Here is a 20802-nt window from a genome sequence, read left to right on the forward strand (position 1 = left end):
AGATAATGTTCTATACATAATACCAGACACCATGAAAACATTTAAATTCTCAGAAACATAGAAATCAATATTTACATGCCAAACGTCTCCCGGTGCACTTTTAACACAATATACTTGCAAGATATTTTTCAAACTCATTCTATGAAATATGAAAGACATTACACCTCTGAAGTACAAACCACAGTACTAAGAGACACTAACCACAATATCAACCCTGCTATCATGTACTCAAATAATTCTTATTAACCCATACATAACAACTCAATATCACATTAACTTTAAAGTACTTTAGACGATCACACCCAACAATGCGAACACCTCAGCATACTCTATCCCACCCAACCCCACCCGCACCAAGGAAGACTCACAGGCAGTCACCTAAAGGCAACACATAATAAAATTAAATAACCAATGGAGAAAGCAATGACAAATCCCACAACAAAACCAACAAAGCAAAAATCATGTACATGTATATACACTAAATATTCCACCTATAAGAGACGCAAGACATCGTGCGTTTCAAAAGATATATGTGGTTTGAATGTGGTACGGGTATGGGTGTACAGTTGGTACAGGGTCAAAGGTCACCGTCTAGAAGGAGGGCGAATAGGCGTTGACTGGTGCGTGGGGCCAGTGCGTATATGAGTGTGTATGAGGGAAGGTGCAAGTGATAGAGACGAAGGAATTAAAAAAAAATGTAGTTAGTAAATAGCTAGGGTAGGATTAGGTGGGGACAGGGATGAAAGAGATGAGTGTCGTATTAAACGAAGAAGAACCAGGAACTAACGCGGACAAGGTAAGTGATACGTGGCTCCGTTATAAGAGTATACACGGTAAAATGATCCCTTATCACACCTATTCCATCTATAGAAATATTTTCTACCTTCAGACTAACTAGGGAAAAAGTCCGGCGGGCGGTGAGAGCATCTGCCCTGTGTCGATCAATAGATCCCACTCCTAGACTGCATGCAACAGGGAAACTCAACATTGAAAAGAACTGGAGGAGATTGGCGGTCGACGTAACCCACTATCGACGGGGCATGTACTTATCGATGGTTGACTGTGGCCCAGGACAATTCGCTGTCTGGCGGGAGTTGTAGAGACAGGAGAGGAAATTTCATGGGTGATGAATGAGATATTTCTGGAACAAGGTCCAGTGGATGAAGTCCTGATGGATAACAGCATTGCATTTTGTTCGAGAGCATTGAAAGAAATGCTCGACAAGTAGAGCACGAGACGCTTCTTTAGGGCTGCGCACCGGCCGAGTGGAAACGGAATAGTAGAACAACACCATCGCATTATTAAATCAATCACCGAGAGGGCACTAATACCGTCTATGGAGGCAGTCTTTTGGTATAATATGCTCCCTAGGTCAGGCCAAGACGAAGACTCGGTGCCACAAAAACCTTTATTTACATATGAATGGCGGCATCCCAGGGTAGCGCCGGTGCTACCGGCCAATGCTGAAGAAGGCGCTGCCTCAGTACAGGTGGGGGAGGAGGTATGGGTGAAGCCGAAGGATGGTAAGTACACATCACAGTGGATGAGGGGGATCGTGACGGAGGTAAAATCACGGAACATGTCTGTCGAGGGAGTGCCGCGACATATACTGGATCTTCGTCGTGTGGTGGATGACGGAGGAGGAAGCGAGGAAGAGTCACGACGCTGTGGTGGATGGGGGAGCGACACCTCAACGAACGCAGCGTGAGAGACTTCCTTCGAGATGGCTGCAGGACTACGCAGGAGACGAAGAATATGTTGATTTTGAGATCAAGGGGCGTGTGGTTTAAATGTGGTGAATGTGGCACGGGTATGGGTGTACAGTTGGCACCCCGACACGGGGTCAAAGGTCACCGCCTAGAGGGAGGGCAAAAGGGCGTTGGCCGATGCGTGGGGCCAATGCGTATGTGAGTGTGTATGGGGGCAGGTGCGAGTGATAGAGGCGAGGGAATTAAGAAAAAATGTAGATAGTAAGTAGCTAGGGTAGGAATTAGGTGGGGATATGGGTGAGAGAGATGAGTGTCGTATTAAACGAAGAAGAACCAAGAACTAACGCATATAAGGTAAGTGATATGTTGCTACATTATAACAGTATACACGGTAATAACAATCCCTTTCTTACCAAACCTATTCAATCTATATTTTTTCTACCTTCCTTCAGATTGTGACAACCCAGGAATAATACACAATCATATTTTAATATCAAATGATAGAAACTTGTGGTTAATGGATGAAAGTCGAACTAATGCAATTAACTAATCCCTGTAGAAGACAAATGTTTCCACATATCTTAGTTTAGCTATCACCAGGTGATTTTATTAGGGGCACATTGGGGTACAGCAATAGTGCATGTAGTTGCCTGCTGTTTGGGAGGTCAAGCATGAGGATTTGCATCCTCTTCATGCAGCAGAGGTCAGGAAGGACATTCACTCTGAGCAATAGTCCCTGACCAACAAAGTTAAAGTACATATATATATATATATATATATATATATATATATATATATATATATATATATATATATATATATGTGTGTGTGTGTGTGTGTGTGTGTGTGTGTATGTATGTATGATTATATATATATATAATATATATATACAGTATATATTTGTATTTATATACATACATATATATGTATATATATACATATATATATATATATATATATATATACTTAGGGCACAGGTTTTCTTTTATACACACTGAATTGAACACCACAGCATTTTCACAGTTATTAATTTTCTTCTTGATATTTTAAAGTTTCCTCACTAAAGTTCTAATATTGGGAGAATGAGCGGAAACGAAGTTTCCAAAGTTCTCCATTTTAATATTTTTTGAAAATGATGTCTTGCGCTTGGTGATATTTTATAAAAACCCACGCACTAGTTCCCTAGTCCTCAAAAATGATTTGTCTGGCACTTCTGGGATGCTGTCGAAAACTAACGTAGTCTATATGTTCAAATGCATTACTGGAGACTGTGAGCTCTTTCCTCGTAGCTATGTTGGTCATACGACATGCAGCCTTAGCAGACGTTTAACCCTCCACCTCCAACAGGGAGCCATTAAAAATCATTTTGAACAGTATCACAAGTCTGTGTTGGATAGAGCAACCATTGTTCATAACACTGAAGTGCTAGCCCAGTGTAATAATATTAAGGAACTAAAAATGTTAGAGGCTGTGTATATAAGAGAATTGTCTCCTGTGATCAATGTACAGGCTAATTTGTTGTCTGCTATTTCTTTATTTAATACGTCCTCGCGACATGCTATACATAACCTCCCTGTGTATGCTTAGCACGCTACTTCACCTCACCTTACTCTCCCCCCTTCACCTCTCCCTCCCCCTTCCCCTCCCCCTCCTCAAGCTCTGAGAAAGTCTTCCAGGGTCAGGTCGTCGGAGGTTTAAAGATCGCGCTTGACCTAAGAGTGTAGCATTCTATTTTTTCCTGTGACCATGTAACGTATCTGTAGATTGTGTTGCCTTAACTGTTCTTGTAACTTGATAATGACTCTATGTAGTCGAAACGTCAAATATTAAAATGGAGAACTTTGGAAAGTTCGTTTCCGCTCATCCTCCCAATATTAGAACTTTAGTGAGGAAACTTGAAAATATCAAGAAGAAAATTAATAACTGTGAAAATGCTGTGGTGTTCAATTCAGTGTGTATGTATATATATATATATATATATATATATATATATACATATATATATACATACATTCATGTATATATATATTATATGTATACATATGTATATATATATTTATATACATATATATACATATACATATATATATACACACACACACACACACACACACACACACACACACACACATATATATATATATATATATATATATATATATATTATATATATATATATATATATATATATATATATATAGTTAGTAATTTAGGTTCATAGGAAATAGAATTTCTTTGTCCATTTTCCCTAATGATTAATATTAAATCCCCTGATAATAATTACATAAATAAATAACGGTACAATAACCATTAAAGTTGGAAATAATTTCCCTTATGACATAAATGAAAGATTAAGAAATATACACGAACGATCTGCGCGTGCGCAAATTCGTTCTAAAACGTAACAGTTGAAATCGCCATTGAGTCTACAACTAGGTAGATAGCCGAACAGTCTACAATAAGATAGCATGCCGAAAAGTACTCAGTTGGAAAGCTGGTCGAATAAGTATCAAGTCTTCGGACAGAAAGTTAACAATGAAGATTCACATTAATCTTCACCTCTTCTAATTCAATGCGTTTAGAAATTCTTCAAACCCCAAGTTAGGTGAAAATATGCATATTATGAGGATCCTAAGTCATGGCAACATGAAAGCTAGAGGGTAGGGAATGTCGAATATTTGGCGGATACCTTTTACTACATCTGTTGAGAGAAAGGTAAAATATTATATATAAATTATCTACATGCGAGTTTAAATAAATTCGCAACAATATATGAATTATATGTATATATATATATATATATGTATATTTATATATATATATATTATATATATGTGTGTGTGTATATATATATATATGTATGTGTATTTACCTAGTTGTATTTTACGGGAAGGGGAGCTATGCTCCTGGGGTCCCATCTTCATATCTCATTTTATCTAAACTATTTTTAAATTCATGTATTGTTTTTCCACACACCACTTTCTCATCTAACTTGTTCCAACTGTCTATTACTCTGTGAGGAAAGCTGTTCTTTTTCAAATCTCTTCTATAGCTGTCTTTTTTTATTTTCTTTCCGTGTCCTCTTGTATTTCTGTCATCCCATTTTATCAGATTCTCTCTATCAGTAATTTCTATGCCTTTCATGATTCTGTAAATAGCTATCAAATCTCCTCTCTCTCTTCTTTGCTCTAGTGTCTGTAGTTCAAGTTTTTCTAGTCTCTCTTCATATGATAGTTTTGAAAGTGTTGGTGCCAATTTTGTAATTGCTCTTTGTATTCTTTCAAGTTTTTTATACATTTTTTTGTACTTGGTGACCATATCGTTGCTGCATATTCCAATCTTGGTCTTATCAGGGTGATTAGGATTTTTTTCACCATTTCTTCATCCAGGTATGTAAATGCAACTTTGATTGTTCTTATTAAATTATAAGTTTCTCCAAAAATCTTATTTATATGTTTCTCAGGTGACATATTATTCATAACAATGACTCCCAGGTCCTTCTCATTTTCTACTTTTTTTATTCCTTCTTCTCCCAATTTATATGCTCCTGTTATTCTGTTTTTGCTTTTTCCAAATTCCATTATACTACACTTATTAGTATTGAACTCCATCTCCCACTTCCTACTCCATTCCTGTACTTTATTTAGATCTCTCTGTAGTGATTCACAATCTTCTTCAGTTTTCACTCTTTTCAGTAGTTTTGCATCATCTGCAAAGAAGCTCATATAGCTTTCAATTCCTTCATCCATATCATTAATATATATAGCAAACATTATTGGGGCCAGAACTGTTCCCTGTGGAACACCGCTTATTACTTCATCCCATTTTGAGTGCTGGTTTCTTATCACTACTCTCATTTTTCTTTCTTGCAAAAAGTCTTCCATCCAATTTAGTAGTTTGCCCTGTATTCCTCCTTCAGTTTCTAATTTCTTAAGCAACTTCTTATGTGGTACTTTGTCAAAAGCTTTCTTTAGGTCTAAAAATGCACAGTCCGCCCATCCATCTCTTTCTTGTATTATATCTATTAGCCTTGAATAGAAACATATTAAATTGGTGACACATGATCGTCCTTGTCTGAATCCAAATTGCCTTGGATTTAACACTTTGTTTTTTTCTAAATATTTTACCCATCTACTTTTGATAATTCTTTCACAAATTTTTGCTATTGTACTTGTTAGAGAGACTGGTCTATAGTTTGTAGGTTCTTCTTTACTTCCTCCTTTATATATAGGTACTATATTTGCTTTTTTCCAATCTTCTGGAACTTTTCCTTCTTTCAAGGAACTATTTAGTATGCTATGTATTTTGTCTGCCAGTTCATTCCTGCATTCTTTCAGTATCCAGTTTGCTATTTCATCTGGTCCATGCGATTTTATGACATCAAAATTACTCAAGTGTGTCAATATTTCATTCTTTGTTACTTCTATTTCTTCCATAGGGGGGACTTTCTCTTTCCATTCGTTCTCTTCATGTTGTATGTTCTCCCTTGTAAACACTGATTTAAAATGTTTGTTCATAATTTCCGCCATTTCAATTTCCTCGGTGTATTCAACTCCCTCTTGTCTTAATTTCTCCAAGTCTTGTTTGTTTTTCAGTTTATTGTTTACAAATCTGTAGAATAGTTTTGGTTGATCTTTACACTTTTCTATGATATCTTTTTCATGTTTTCTTTTTTCCTCTCTGCACGTTTGTACATATTCATTTCTATAACCGGTATATATTTTCCATTTTTCAGGTTTTCTGTCTTTTTTCCATCTGGTCCAGGCTTTGTCTCTTTTGTCTTTTAACTCCCTACAACTTTTGTTGTACCAGCATTTTACATATTCTTTTTCTTGTTTTTGTCTTGGGACATACTTTTCCACTCCTTTTTTGTAAATTTTTGTCAAAATATTCCATTTCTCTTCTACTGTTGTTTCTTCTTTGTATATTTCTTCCCAGTTTTCCTTTTGAAAGAATTCTCTTATTTTATCAAAGTTTGTTTTTTCATACATCATTCTTCCTTTTCTATATTGTTCATTTCTTTTCATATATTTTTCTTAATTAAGTTCCAGTTCAATCAATATGTGGTCACTTTTACTTATTGGTGTTTTATATTCAATTTTGTCCACTATTCTAGGTTCGGATGTAATTATTAGGTCTAGTCTCGATGGCTCTTCTTCATTTCTATACCTAGTGTTCTCCTGTATCCATTGTGTCATTGTATGGTCAGTAACCATCTCAAGTAGAGCGTTTCCCCATGAGCCGTCTCCACCCTTTACTGTCATTTCTTCCCAGCAGATTTCTTTGCAATTAAAGTCGCCCATCATAACTATTTTTCCTCCCTCTTCCATTATCTTGTTTAATGTTATCTTTGTGTCCTCTAACATACTTTTATGTTCACTCTCTTCCCATGAGGCTGTTTTCGGGAGCACATAATTTATCACAAACTTTCTGCTCTTCTTATCTCTGTCTTCTACTTCCATCATTATCATCTCTACTGTATTCTTTCCATATGTGACACACTTCACGTTTATATCCTTCTTAGTCAGGAACATAACTCCACCCCCTTCCTTTTTCACTCTGTTTCTAATCCAATAATTATATGCATCATGTCCTACACTGTTGGGTGGTAGTGGACCTTTTAATTTTGTTTCTACAATTCCCATTATGTCCGGTTCTTTTTCTTTCAAATAATCATTCATCTCATTCAATCCTTTTATTAATCCATCTATATTTGTGTAAGACACTCTTAGTTTTTTGCCACTTCCATTGTGTTCTCTGTTTCCCTTTTGTTTTTCTCTTGTATGTCGACTTTCTTTAGTTTCATATTCACTACTCTCCAATAGAATCTCTCTTTTTCTGACTCCGTTCTTATCTCGTTTTTTTCCTTAGCTTCAAGTCTTTTCTGTTTTTCTTCCTCTCTTTCCTCTTTATTCATTTCCCTTTTTATCCATACCTTTTTATATTGTTCACTTGTTGCTAGTTTCCCTGTTTTGGATAAGATATTCTGAGCCGTAGTTTGTGACCTGAATTTAATCTTAATTGGTCTGGTCTTGTCTGTACTATATTTCCCGAGCCTGAATTTCTCTTCGATTTGTTTAATTATTTCTGGTTCATCTTCTTGAACTAATTTTAGTAAATTTCTTACTTTTTCATTTTCCTCTTTGATTCTTGTGGTTCTATCTGGGTTATGTTTCTCTTCCATTCCTAATATAATTATACATTTCTTTCTGTCTGCTAAGTCTCTTACTATATTCTCCTTCTGTCTCATCACTTTAATAACTGAGTTTTCAGTTTGTTCATTCATTTGCTGTTTGATTATGTCAGTGAATGCAACTTTACTATTTTCTTGAATTTTTTTCCAACCCTCCTTGTTCTCCTTATTATTCTCCTTTAAGACTTTATTCTCTTCTTTTACTTCTTTTAACTGTTTTTTTAATTCTTCAATTTCCTTAGAAGTTTTTGTTCGCCTTCTCTAGTTCTTCCAATTTTTCAACCCTCCGTATAATGTTGTTAAAATGACCGAACCTACGCTCCAAGTCCTCGATCATCTTATCGACCTTCTCTTCTAGCCTTGTCAGGTGGGGGTGGTGGGATGAGGGTGGGGGGGGGGGTGTGTCCCCCCCCACCCTCTTTAAATCCCTGGAAAATATTCTCATCACTTTCTACTGTATTGCTCTTATCTATACTTCTAATCTTTACATTTTTATTAGACATTTCATCGTCACTCAGCTGGTCGTGGGGCCGTTTGTTTACCTTTCGCCTGTCTGCCTGGGCCAAGTCCTCTCCTTCCTCAGTTCCTTCCATTTCCCTCAGCAATCCCTCCCCTTCTCCTCTTTCCCTACTTTCCCACTACCCCACGAGCAATTTCCCCCACCCTGTAAATACAATAGGCACTTCTCTTTGCGTTGGGATCCACGAAACTTCAATTTTCTTCAGAACGTCTTCTAAGCCGTCCGTTCGTTGAAGTGTGTGTGTGTGTATTTACCTAGTTGTATTTTACGGGAAGGGGAGCTATGCTCGTGGGGTCCCGTCTTCATATCTCATTTTATCTAAACTATTTTTAAATTCATGTATTGTTTTTCCACACACCACTTTCTCATCTAACTTGTTCCAACTGTTTATTACTCTGTGAGGAAAGCTGTTCTTTTTCAAATCTCTTCTATAGCTGTCTTTTTTTATTTTCTTTCCGTGTCCTCTTGTATTTCTGTCATCCCATTTTATCAGATTCTCTCTATCAGTAATTTCCATGCCTTTCATGATTCTGTAAATAGCTATCAAATCTCCTCTCTCTCTTCTTTGCTCTAGTGTCTGTAGTTCAAGTTTGGCTAGTCTCTCTTCATATGATAGTTTTGCGAGTGTTGGTGCCAATTTTGCAATTGCTCTTTGTATTCTTTCAATTTTTTTATACATTTTTTTGTACTTGGTGACCATATTGTTGCTGCATATTCCAATCTTGGTCTTATCAGGGTGATTAGGATTTTCTTCACCATTTCTTCATCCAGGTATGTAAATGCAACTTTGATTGTTCTTATTAAATTATAAGTTTCTCCAAAAATCTTATTTATATGTTTCTCAGGTGACATATTGTTCATAACAATGACTCCCAGGTCCTTCTCATTTTCTACTTTTTTTATTCCTTCTTCTTCCAAATTATATGCTCCTGTTATTCTGTTTTTGCTTTTTCCAAATTCCATTATACTACACTTTTTTGTATTGAACTCCATCTCCCACTTCCTACTCCATTCCTGTACTTTATTTAGATCTCTCTGTAGTGATTCACAATCTTCTTCTGTTTTCACTCTTTTTAGTAGTTTTGCATCATCTGCAAAGAAGCTCATATAGCTTTCAATTCCTTCATCCATATCATTAACATATATAGCAAACATTATTGGGGCCAGTACTGTTCCCTGCGGAACACCGCTTATTACTTTATCCCATTTTGAGTGCTGGTCTCTTATCACTACTCTCATTTTTCTTTCTTGCAAAAAGTCTTCCATCCAATTTAGCAGTTTTCCCTGTATTCCTCCTTCAGTTTCTAATTTCTTAAGCAACTTCTTATGTGGTACTTTGTCAAACGCTTTCTTTAGGTCTAGAAATGCACAGTCCGCCCATCCATCTCTTTCTTGTATTATATCTATTAGCCTTGAATAGAAACATATTAAATTGGTGACGCATGATCGTCCTTGTCTGAATCCAAATTGCCTTGGATTTAACACTTTGTATTTTTCTAAATATTTTACCCATCTACTTTTGATAATTCTTTCACAAATCTTTGCTATTGTACTTGTTAGAGAGACTGGTCTATAGTTTGTAGGTTCTTCTTTATTTCCTCCTTTATATATAGGTACTATATTTGCTTTTTTCCAATCTTCTGGAACTTTTCCTTCTTTCAAGGAACTGTTTAGTATGCTATGTATTTTGTCTGCCAGTTCATTCCTGCATTCTTTCAGAATCCAGTTTGCTATTTCATCTGGTCCATGCGATTTTCTGACATCAAGATTACTCAAGTGTGTCAATATTTCATTCTTTGTTACTTCTATTTCTTCCATAGGGAGGACTTTCTCTTTCCATTCAATCTCTTCAGGTTGTATGTTCTCCCTTGTAAACAGTGATTTAAAATGTTTGTTCATAATTTCCGCCATTTCCATTTCCTCAGTGTATTCAACTCCCCCTTGTCTTAATTTCTCCAAGTCTTGTTTGTTTTTCAGTTTATTGTTTACAAATCTGTAGAATAGTTTTGGTTGATCTTTACACTTTTCGATGACATCTTTTTCATATTTTCTCTTTTCCTCTCTGCACGTTTGTACATATTCATTTCTATAACCGGTATATATTTTCCATTTTTCAGGTTTTCTGTCTTTTTTCCATCTGGTCCAGGCTTTGTCTCTTTTGTCTTTTAACTCCCTACAACTTTTGTTGTACCAGCATTTTACATATTCTTTTTCTTGTTTTTGTCTTGGGACATACTTTTCCACTCCTTTTTTGTAAATTTTTGTCAAAATATTCCGTTTCTCTTCCACTGTTGTTTCTTCTTTGTATATTTCTTCCCAGTTTTCTTGTTGAAAGAATTCTCTTATTTTATCAAAGTTTGTTTTTTCATACATCATTCTTCCTTTTCTATATTGTTCATTTCTTTTCATATATTTTTCTTCATTAAGTTCCAGTTCAAACAATATGTGGTCACTTTTACTTATTGGTGTTTTATATTCAATCTTGTCCACTATTCTAGGTTCAGATGTAATTATTAAGTCTAGTCTCGATGGTTCTTCTTCATTTCTATACCTAGTGTTCTCCTGTATCCATTTTGTCATTGTATGGTCAGTAATCATCTCAAGTAGAGCGTTTCTCCATGAGCCGTCTCCACCCTTTACTATCATTTCTTCCCAGCAGATTTCTTTGCAATTAAAGTCACCCATCATAACTATTCTTCCTCCATCTTCCATTATTTTATTTAATGTTATCTTTGTGTCCTCTAACATACTTTTATGTTCACTCTCCTCCCATGAGGCTGTTTTCGGAGGCACATAATTTATCACAAATTTTCTGCTCTTCTTATCTCTGTCTTCCACTTCTATCATAATCATCTCTACTGTATTCTTTCCATATATGACACCCCTCACGTTTATATCCTTCTTAGTCAGGAACATAACTCCACCCCCTTGCTTTTTCTCTCTGTTTTTAATCCAATAATTATATGCATCATGTCCTACACTGTTGGGTGGTAGTGGGCCTTTTAATTTTGTTTCTACAATTCCCATTATGTCCGGTTCTTTTTCTCTCAAATAATCATTCAGCTCATTCAATCCTGTTATTAATCCATCTATATTTGTGTAAGACACTCTTAGTTTTCTGTCACTTCCATTGTGTTCTCTGTTTCCCTTTTGTTTTTCGCTTGTATGTCGAACTGCCTTAGTTTCATATTCACTACTCTCCAATAGAATCTCTCTTTCTCTGACTCCGTTCTGCTCTCGTTTTTTTCCTTAGCTTCAAGTCTTTTCTGCTTTTCTTCCTCTCTTTCCTCTTTATTCATTTCCCTTTTTATCCATACCTTTTTATATTGTTCACTTGTTGCTAGTTTCCCTGTTTTGGATAAGATATTCTCTGCTATCGTTTGTGACCTGAATTTGATCTTAATTGGTCTGGTCTTATCTGTACTATACTTTCCGAGCCTGAATTTTTCCTCAATTTCCTTCATAATTTCTGGTTCATCTTCCTGAACTAATTTTAGTAAACTGCTTATTTTTTCATTTTCCTCATTGGTTCTTGAGGTTCTATCTGGGTTATGTTTCTCTTCCATTCCTAATATAATTATACATTTCTTTTTATCAGCTAAGTCTCTTACTATATTCTCCTTCTGTCTCATCACTTTAATAACTGAGTCTTCAGTTTGTTCTCTCATTTGCTGTTTAATTATATCAGTAAATGCAACTTTACTGTTTTCTTGAATTGCCTTCCATCCCTCTCTGTTTTCTTTATTATTCATCTTTAACTCTTCATTCTCCTTTTTTACATCTTTTAACTGTCTTTTTAGGTCTTCTATTTCCTTAGTTAAGTTTTTGTTCGCCTTCTCTAGTTCTTCCAATTTTTCAACCCTCTGTACAATGTTGTTAACATGACCGAACCTACGCTCCAAGTCCTCGATCATCTTATCGACCTTCTCTTCTAGTCTTGTCAGTCGGGGGGGTTTGTGTCCCCCCCACCCTCTTTAAATCCCTGGAAGATATTGTGATGAATTTATCCTGTATTGCTCTTATCTATACTTCTAATCTTTACATTTTTATTAGACATTTCATCGTCACTCAGCTGGTCAGGGGGCCATTTGTTTACCTTTCACCTGTCTGCCTGGGCCAAGTTCTCTCCTTCCTCATTTCCTTCCATTTCCCTCAGCAATCCCTCCCCTTCTCCTCTTTCCCTACTTTCCCACTACCCCACGAGCAATTTTCCCCCCACGAAACTTCAATTTTCTTCAGGACGTCTTCTAAGCCGTCCGTTCGTTGAAGTATATTTACCTAGTTGTATTTACCTAGTTGTATTTTACGGGAAGGGGAGCTATGCTCGTAAGGTCCCGTCTTCATATCTCATTTTATCTAAACTATTTTTAAATTCATGTATTGTTTTTCCACACACCACTTTCTCATCTAACTTGTTCCAACTGTCTATTACTCTGTGAGGAAAGCTGTTCTTTTTCAAATCTCTTCTATAGCTGTCTTTTTTTATTTTCTTTCCGTGTCCTCTTGTATTTCTGTCATCCCATTTTATCAGATTCTCTCTATCAGTAATTTCCATGCCTTTCATGATTCTGTAAATAGCTATCAAATCTCCTTTCTCTCTTCTTTGCTCTAGTGTCTGTAGTTCAAGTTTTTCTAGTCTCTCTTCATATGATAGTTTTGTGAGTGTTGGTGCCAATTTTGTAATTGCTCTTTGTATTCTTTCAAGTTTTTTTATACATTTTTTTGTACTTGGTGACCATATCATTGCTGCCTATTCCAATCTTGGTCTTATCAGGGTGATTAGGATTTTCTTCACCATTTCTTCATCCAGGTATGTAAATGCAACTTTGATTGTTCTTATTAAATTATAAGTTTCTCCAAAAATCTTATTTATATGTTTCTCAGGTGACATATTATTCATAACAATGACTCCCAGGTCCTTCTCATTTTCTACTTTTTTTATTCCTTCTTCTCCCAAATTATATGATCCTGTTATTCTGTTTTTGCTTTTTCCAAATTCCATTATACTACACTTTTTTGTATTGAACTCCATCTCCCACTTCCTACTCCATTCCTGTACTTTATTTAGATCTCTCTGTAGTGATTCACAATCTTCTTCTGTTTTCACTCTTTTTAGTAGTTTTGCATCATCTGCAAAGAAGCTCATATAGCTTTCAATTCCTTCATCCATGTCATTAATATATATAGCAAACATTATTGGGGCTAGTACTGTTCCCTGGGGAACACCGCTTATTACTTTATCCCATTTTGAGTGCTGGTCTCTTATCACTACTCTCATTTTTCTTTCTTGCAAAAAGTCTTCCATCCAATTTAGTAGTTTTCCCTGTATTCCTCCTTCAGTTTCTAATTTCTTAAGCAACTTCTTATGTGGTACTTTGTCAAACGCTTTCTTTAGGTCTATAAATGCACAGTCCGCCCATCCATCTCTTTCTTGTATTATATCTATTAGCCTTGAATAGAAACATATTAAATTGGTGACGCATGATCGTCCTTGTCTGAATCCAAATTGCCTTGGATTTAACACTGTTTTTTTCTAAATATTTTACCCATCTACTTTTGATCATTCTTTCACAAATCTTTGCTATTGTACTTGTTAGAGAGACTGGTCTATAGTTTGTAGGTTCTTCTTTATTTCCTCCTTTATATATAGGTACTATATTTGCTTTTTTCCAATCTTCTGGAACTTTTCCTTCTTTCAAGGAACTGTTTAGTATGCTATGTATTTTGTCTGCCAGTTCATTTCTGCATTCTTTCAGAATCCAGTTTGCTATTTCAACTGGTCCATGCGATTTTCTGACATCAAGATTACTCAAGTGTGTCAATATTTCATTCTTTGTTACTTCTATTTCTTCCATAGGGAGGACTTTCTCTTTCCATTCAATCTCTTCAGGTTGTATGTTCTCCCTTGTAAACAGTGATTTAAAATGTTTGTTCATAATTTCCGCCATTTCCATTTCCTCAGTGTATTCAACTCCCCCTTGTCTTAATTTCTCCAAGTCTTGTTTGTTTTTCAGTTTATTGTTTACAAATCTGTAGAATAGTTTTGGTTGATCTTTACACTTTTCGATGACATCTTTTTCATATTTTCTCTTTTCCTCTCTGCACGTTTGTACATATTCATTTCTATAACCGGTATATATTTTCCATTTTTCAGGTTTTCTGTCTTTTTTCCATCTGGTCCAGGCTTTGTCTCTTTTGTCTTTTAACTCCCTACAACTTTTGTTGTACCAGCATTTTACATATTCTTTTTCTTGTTTTTGTCTTGGGACATACTTTTCCACTCCTTTTTTGTAAATTTTTGTCAAAATATTCCGTTTCTCTTCCACTGTTGTTTCTTCTTTGTATATTTCTTCCCAGTTTTCTTGTTGAAAGAATTCTCTTATTTTATCAAAGTTTGTTTTTTCATACATCATTCTTCCTTTTCTATATTGTTCATTTCTTTTCATATATTTTTCTTCATTAAGTTCCAGTTCAATCAATATGTGGTCACTTTTACTTATTGGTGTTTTATATTCAATCTTGTCCACTATTCTAGGTTCAGATGTAATTATTAAGTCTAGTCTCGATGGTTCTTCATTTCTATACCTAGTGTTCTCCTGTATCCATTGTGTCATTGTATGGTCAGTAATCATCTCAAGTAGAGCGTTTCCCCATGAGCCGTCTCCACCCTTTACTGTCATTTCTTCCCAGCAGATTTCTTTGCAATTAAAGTCGCCCATCATAACTATTCTTCCTCCCTCTTCCATTATTTTATTTAATGTTATCTTTGTGTCCTCTAACATACTTTTATGTTCACTCTCCTCCCATGAGGCTGTTTTCGGAGGCACATAATTTATCACAAATTTTCTGCTCTTCTTATCTCTGTCTTCCACTTCTATCATAATCATCTCTACTGTATTCTTTCCATATATGACACCCCTCACGTTTATATCCTTCTTAGTCAGGAACATAACTCCACCCCCTTGCTTTTTCTCTCTGTTTTTAATCCAATAATTATATGCATCATGTCCTACACTGTTGGGTGGTAGTGGGCCTTTTAATTTTGTTTCTACAATTCCCATTATGTCCGGTTCTTTTTCTCTCAAATAATCATTCAGCTCATTCAATCCTGTTATTAATCCATCTATATTTGTGTAAGACACTCTTAGTTTTCTGTCACTTCCATTGTGTTCTCTGTTTCCCTTTTGTTTTTCGCTTGTATGTCGAACTGCCTTAGTTTCATATTCACTACTCTCCAATAGAATCTCTCTTTCTCTGACTCCGTTCTGCTCTCGTTTTTTTCCTTAGCTTCAAGTCTTTTCTGCTTTTCTTCCTCTCTTTCCTCTTTATTCATTTCCCTTTTTATCCATACCTTTTTATATTGTTCACTTGTTGCTAGTTTCCCTGTTTTGGATAAGATATTCTCTGCCATCATTTGTGACCTGAATTTGATCTTAATTGGTCTGGTCTTATCTGTACTATACTTTCCGAGCCTGAAGTTTTCCTCAATTTCCTTCATAATTTCTGGTTCATCTTCCTGAACTAATTTTAGTAAACTGCTTGTTTTTTCATTTTCCTCATTGGTTCTTGAGGTTCTATCTGGGTTATGTTTCTCTTCCATTCCTAATATAATTATACATTTCTTATTATCAGCTAAGTCTCTTACTATATTCTCCTTCTGTCTCATCGCTTTAATAACTGAGTCTTCAGTTTGTTCTCTCATTTGCTGTTTAATTATGTCAGTAAATGCAACTTTACTGTTTTCTTGAATTGCCTTCCATCCCTCTCTGTTTTCTTTATTATTCATCTTTAACTCTTCATTCTCCTTTTTTACATCTTTTAACTGTCTTTTTAGGTCTTCTATTTCCTTAGTTAAGTTTTTGTTCGCCTTCTCTAGTTCTTCCAATTTTTCAACCCTCTGTACAATGTTGTTAACATGACCGAACCTACGCTCCAAGTCCTCGATCATCTTATCGACCTTCTCTTCTAGTCTTGTCAGTCGGGGGGGTTTGTGTCCCCCCCACCCTCTTTAAATCCCTGGAAAATATTCTCATCACTTTCTACTGTATTGCTCTTATCTATACTTCTAATCTTTACATTTTTATTAGACATTTCATCGTCACTCAGCTGGTCGGGGGGCCGTTTGTTTACCTTTCGCCTGTCTGCCTGGGCCAAGTCCTCTCCTTCCTCAATTCCTTCCATTTCCCTCAGCAATCCCTCCCCTTCTCCTCTTTCCCTACTTTCCCACTACCCCACGAGCAATTTCCCCCCCACCCTGTAAATACAATAGGCACTTCTCTTTGCGTTGGGATCCACGAAACTTCAATTTTCTTCAGAACGTCTTCTAAGCCGTCCGTTCGTTGAAGTGTGTGTGTGTATATATATATATATATATATATATATATATATATATATATATATATATATATATATATGTATATATATTATATCAACGACTTTTTCCCCTTTACAAAGGTGGTAGCCACCCATTTCATCCCCGCATATTCCACTCCCATTCACCACCCCTCCCTCCTTCTTTTCTTTGCTCCTCCTGGATGACGGGTCATCCCTGCATCTCACCCACTGCCCTGGGTCAGAAGCAATGTAGCAAGACACGGTACATCCACAGCAAGGCCGCTTCATTAATCGGCGACCCCCTCTCTCCGTCCCCTTATGCAAAAAAAAAAAAAAAAAAAAAAAAAAAAAAAAATCCCAAGCCCTAAGTGAAAGAGTTTATGGTTTAAAACTGCCACTACCAGCAATCACAAGGTGACTCTATTCAGCTGAAGGACACCTTCTGCAGCCAAGAAAGGACCCAATGAGAGAATTTCAGTAGTTCCTTATTCCTTTCCCTACAATAGTACTTTTTACATACTTTGCCCTAGCTACTGTTTAATTATTCATTCCAGCATAGAACAAGAATTTGTATTGATTGTGTTAATCCTGTACCAATTAATCCCTATGGTATAATCATGTTCCTTACAAATTTTGTTTTGGCTAACATCAGACATTTTTATTCAGCTTGTAGCTATACCATATGTTGATGGAGTTAAAACAATTATATGCACTGATTCCTAAGTCTTACCTTCAGTTGACCCTTATCATCTAGAGCCTCATCCTCGAAGAAGAAAGCAATTTTGTCACCACTGTTGAGGAAGTAGTCATTACGTCCCTGAAAAGATATATACAGATATAAGTTTAGATGCACAAACATATAGTCAGATTTACAGTTTGATGGTGTAGTGGTAGCAACTTGATTTCCCATGCAAGAAGTTTGAATTATAGCTGTTATTGCCCCCCTTTAGTAAGGTGATGGTGTGTACTTACCTAAATGTATTTACCTAATTGTAGTATACAGGAAAAGAGCCACGCTCATTAGGTTCCATCACCTCCTCGCTATTATATACCTAGCCTCAAATTCAAGTACAGTTCCAACTTAATCTATATCCTTTATCTCCAGTTATCATATTTAGATTCTAATTCATGTATTGTTTCAGCTTAGGCTATATCACCTAGGCTATTCCAAGTTTCTATGCATATATATGGAAAACTGTATTTCTTTACATCATGAAGACATGTAGTTTTCCTAAATTTGTTCTCGTGACCTCTTGAAACCCTCCTATCCTATCAAGAGATCTCTTCTGTCAATGTAATCTATCCCTTTTAGTGATCTGAATACTGTAATCACATAACCTCTTTCTCTTCAGTCTTTCAAAGTTGGAAGACCCAGTTCTTGTGTGTATATGTTATTCACTTTGGTCTAGGATCATGTGTTGGACTCGTCATCGACAGCTATCTCCCTCCCAGAAGAGAACTCAAGAGCTCATATATGACCGATCTACGGATATTGCTGTAACCTTACATGCACACACACACCCAACTCCCCGCCCACGAGAACTGGAGTAACGACTCGCAGCGCAGCGATACTGAGATTATTTCAGCCCTGGGCGGGATTCGAACTCGGACCGCCATAGTGGCGGCTGCGATCGCTACCACTGCGCCGTCGTGTGTGTGATTCACCATGGTCTTGGATCACTTGTTGGACTCGTGATGGACAGCTATTTCTCTCCCGAAAGAGAGCTCAAAGATCATATATGACCGATCTGTGGGTAATTATGTGACCTTATACCCACATACACACCCAACTCCCAGCCCACGAGAGTTTGAGCAACGACTCGCAGCGCAGCGATACTAAAAATTCAACCCTAGGCGGGATTCGAACCCGGACTGCCGTAGTGATGGCCGCGATCGCTAACACTGCACCGTCGTGTGTGTGATTCACCACGGTCTTGGATCACATGGACTCGTGATCGACAGCTATTTCTCTCCCGGAAGAGAGCTCAGAGATCATATATGACCGATCTATGGGTAATGCTGTGACCTTACACGCACATACACACCAAGCTCCCAGCCCACGAGAGTTTGAGTAACGACTCGCAGCGCAGCGATACTAAAAATTCAGCCCTAGGCGGGATTCGAACCCGGACCGCCGTAGTGACGGGCGCGATCGCTACCACTGCGACGTCAACGCGCGCGCGCGTGTGCGTGTGTTTAATTCACCATGGTCTTTGGATCATGTGTTGGACTCGTGATCGACAGCTATTTCCCTCCCGGAAGAGAGCTCAGAGATCGTATGACCTTGCACGCATACACACACCCAACTCCCCGCCCACGAGAGTTGGAGTAACGACTCTAAGCGCAGCGATACTGAAATTATTTCAGCCCTGGGCAGGATTCGAACCCAGACCGTCGTAGCGACAGTCGGTGACTCTACCAACCGCGCCACCGAGTCGTGACTTGCAATTGTAACTTTATTTTCATATTTTTTAAAAAGTCTCACAAATAAAATTGTCTTAGAATATGCTCACGTTTATTGGTATGTGGCTGAAATTTTAAATTTCCAGCGATTTCTATGAGTGCCTCATCAATGGTTAACAGAAATTATTGATATGGTAAAATTGATAGATTATGTTTACTGAAAGTTAGTTTTGACCAAGGGTTATAACAAAGTTTCCTTGCAAAAGTGTAGGCTGTATCCAGGTATTGTTTAGGGTATTCTTTTCTAAATCATTCCCAGTGTTAAAAATATCTGATATCTTCGTCAATGTATTTATATGCAGACACGTAAGGCACATTCTTACCTTCACAGTCTAGTTCTTTGCTGAGTTCTGCCAACAGCTTATCAATGATATTCCTGTTTGCATGAAGCTTGTTCCTTTTATTCCACAATGGTGACTTTTCAAACACTTTACTAATAAGCAATTCTAAGTCCATCTTGCTAGACGTCCACTTGCGCGAGTTGAGCGGGATGAATGGTACGGAGGAATTTGGAGGGCTAATGGAAACTTGCTGCTAGTGCCGACACACTGGAAATTGTTTCCTCTGTGTACGTATACACTTGTTTATATGGTATGATTCTCAGCGCGGGTCGGCTCCGCTCGGTACTGGTTGCTCGCGTGAGAAAAACAGCGTTCTATGTGTCCATACCCTATGGTTTATCTTCCAGACTGTGGACCAGTTTGATTGCTATCCTTTGTATTCCCTTGATTATGTTTATATCCTTCACTGTTTGCGGACCATACCACTGACACATATTCCAGTTTTGAATTGATCAGGGTTTTAATGAGTTTTTCATCATCTTTTCTACAGCAGTCCATAAGTCTTTCCCACAAACCTCTTAATATGTGTCAGGTGACAGATTGTCTTTTATTAACACTCCCAAATCTTACTCCTCTTTTACTTTTGTAATGGAATAACTTCCCAAGGAATAGTTCAAATGCGGTCTTTTGCAGCTATTGCTCATTTCCAGTACTTAGCATTTTTTTTTTTTTTTTAATTTCCCATCCTCGGCTTCATGCAAAAATTGTGTTTAGATCCATTTGCAATAGTGGTCTTCCTCCTTTTTCACTTTTCTCATTATTTTTGTGTCATAAGCAGACATGTTTGCATAGCTCGTACTTCCACCATGTCACTGACATAGACAAGAAACATTATTGACGCAAGCACTGAACCTCGTGGAACTCCTCTCATTAATTCTTTCCATCTTGACATCTTATCCTTTACGACTGTCCTCACGTATCTCCCTTTCAAAACGTCTTTCATTCATTTGAGTAGTTTCCCTCTTAGTTCTTCAATATACTCCGAATTCCACATAAGTCGCCTGTTAGGTATTTTATCAAAAGCCTTCTTTAGGTCTAGGTCCACACAGTCCACCCAGCCCTCTCTCTTTTGCAACACATCTATCACTCTCGAGTAAAAGCTTAAAAGGTTCGACGTACACGGCCTTCCAGATCTAAACCCAAACTGACTATCTGTAAAAATGTTCACCACTTCAAAAAACTTGGATCCATTGATCTTTTACAAAACTTTCACATAATTTTACTATTGTGCCGGTCAATGAT

The 20802-nt window shown here is 36.9% G+C and overlaps 1 protein-coding gene across 1 annotated transcript in view; it reads right to left on the reverse strand.

Annotated features, from left to right (window-relative positions):
* The window catches only part of LOC143038005 (phytanoyl-CoA dioxygenase domain-containing protein 1-like), a 74172-nt gene that overhangs the window by 21062 nt on the left and 32308 nt on the right, over nucleotides 1-20802 (reverse strand). The window contains exon 4 of the mRNA XM_076206824.1: nucleotides 17487-17573. Coding sequence (XP_076062939.1) covers nucleotides 17487-17573 — 87 coding nt within the window. The remainder of the gene's footprint in view (nucleotides 1-17486; nucleotides 17574-20802) is intronic.

This window comes from Oratosquilla oratoria, chromosome 23, assembly GCF_046742065.1.
Source record: "Oratosquilla oratoria isolate Oo_2021 chromosome 23, ASM4674206v1, whole genome shotgun sequence".
Classification (NCBI taxonomy): domain Eukaryota; kingdom Metazoa; phylum Arthropoda; class Malacostraca; order Stomatopoda; family Squillidae; genus Oratosquilla; species Oratosquilla oratoria.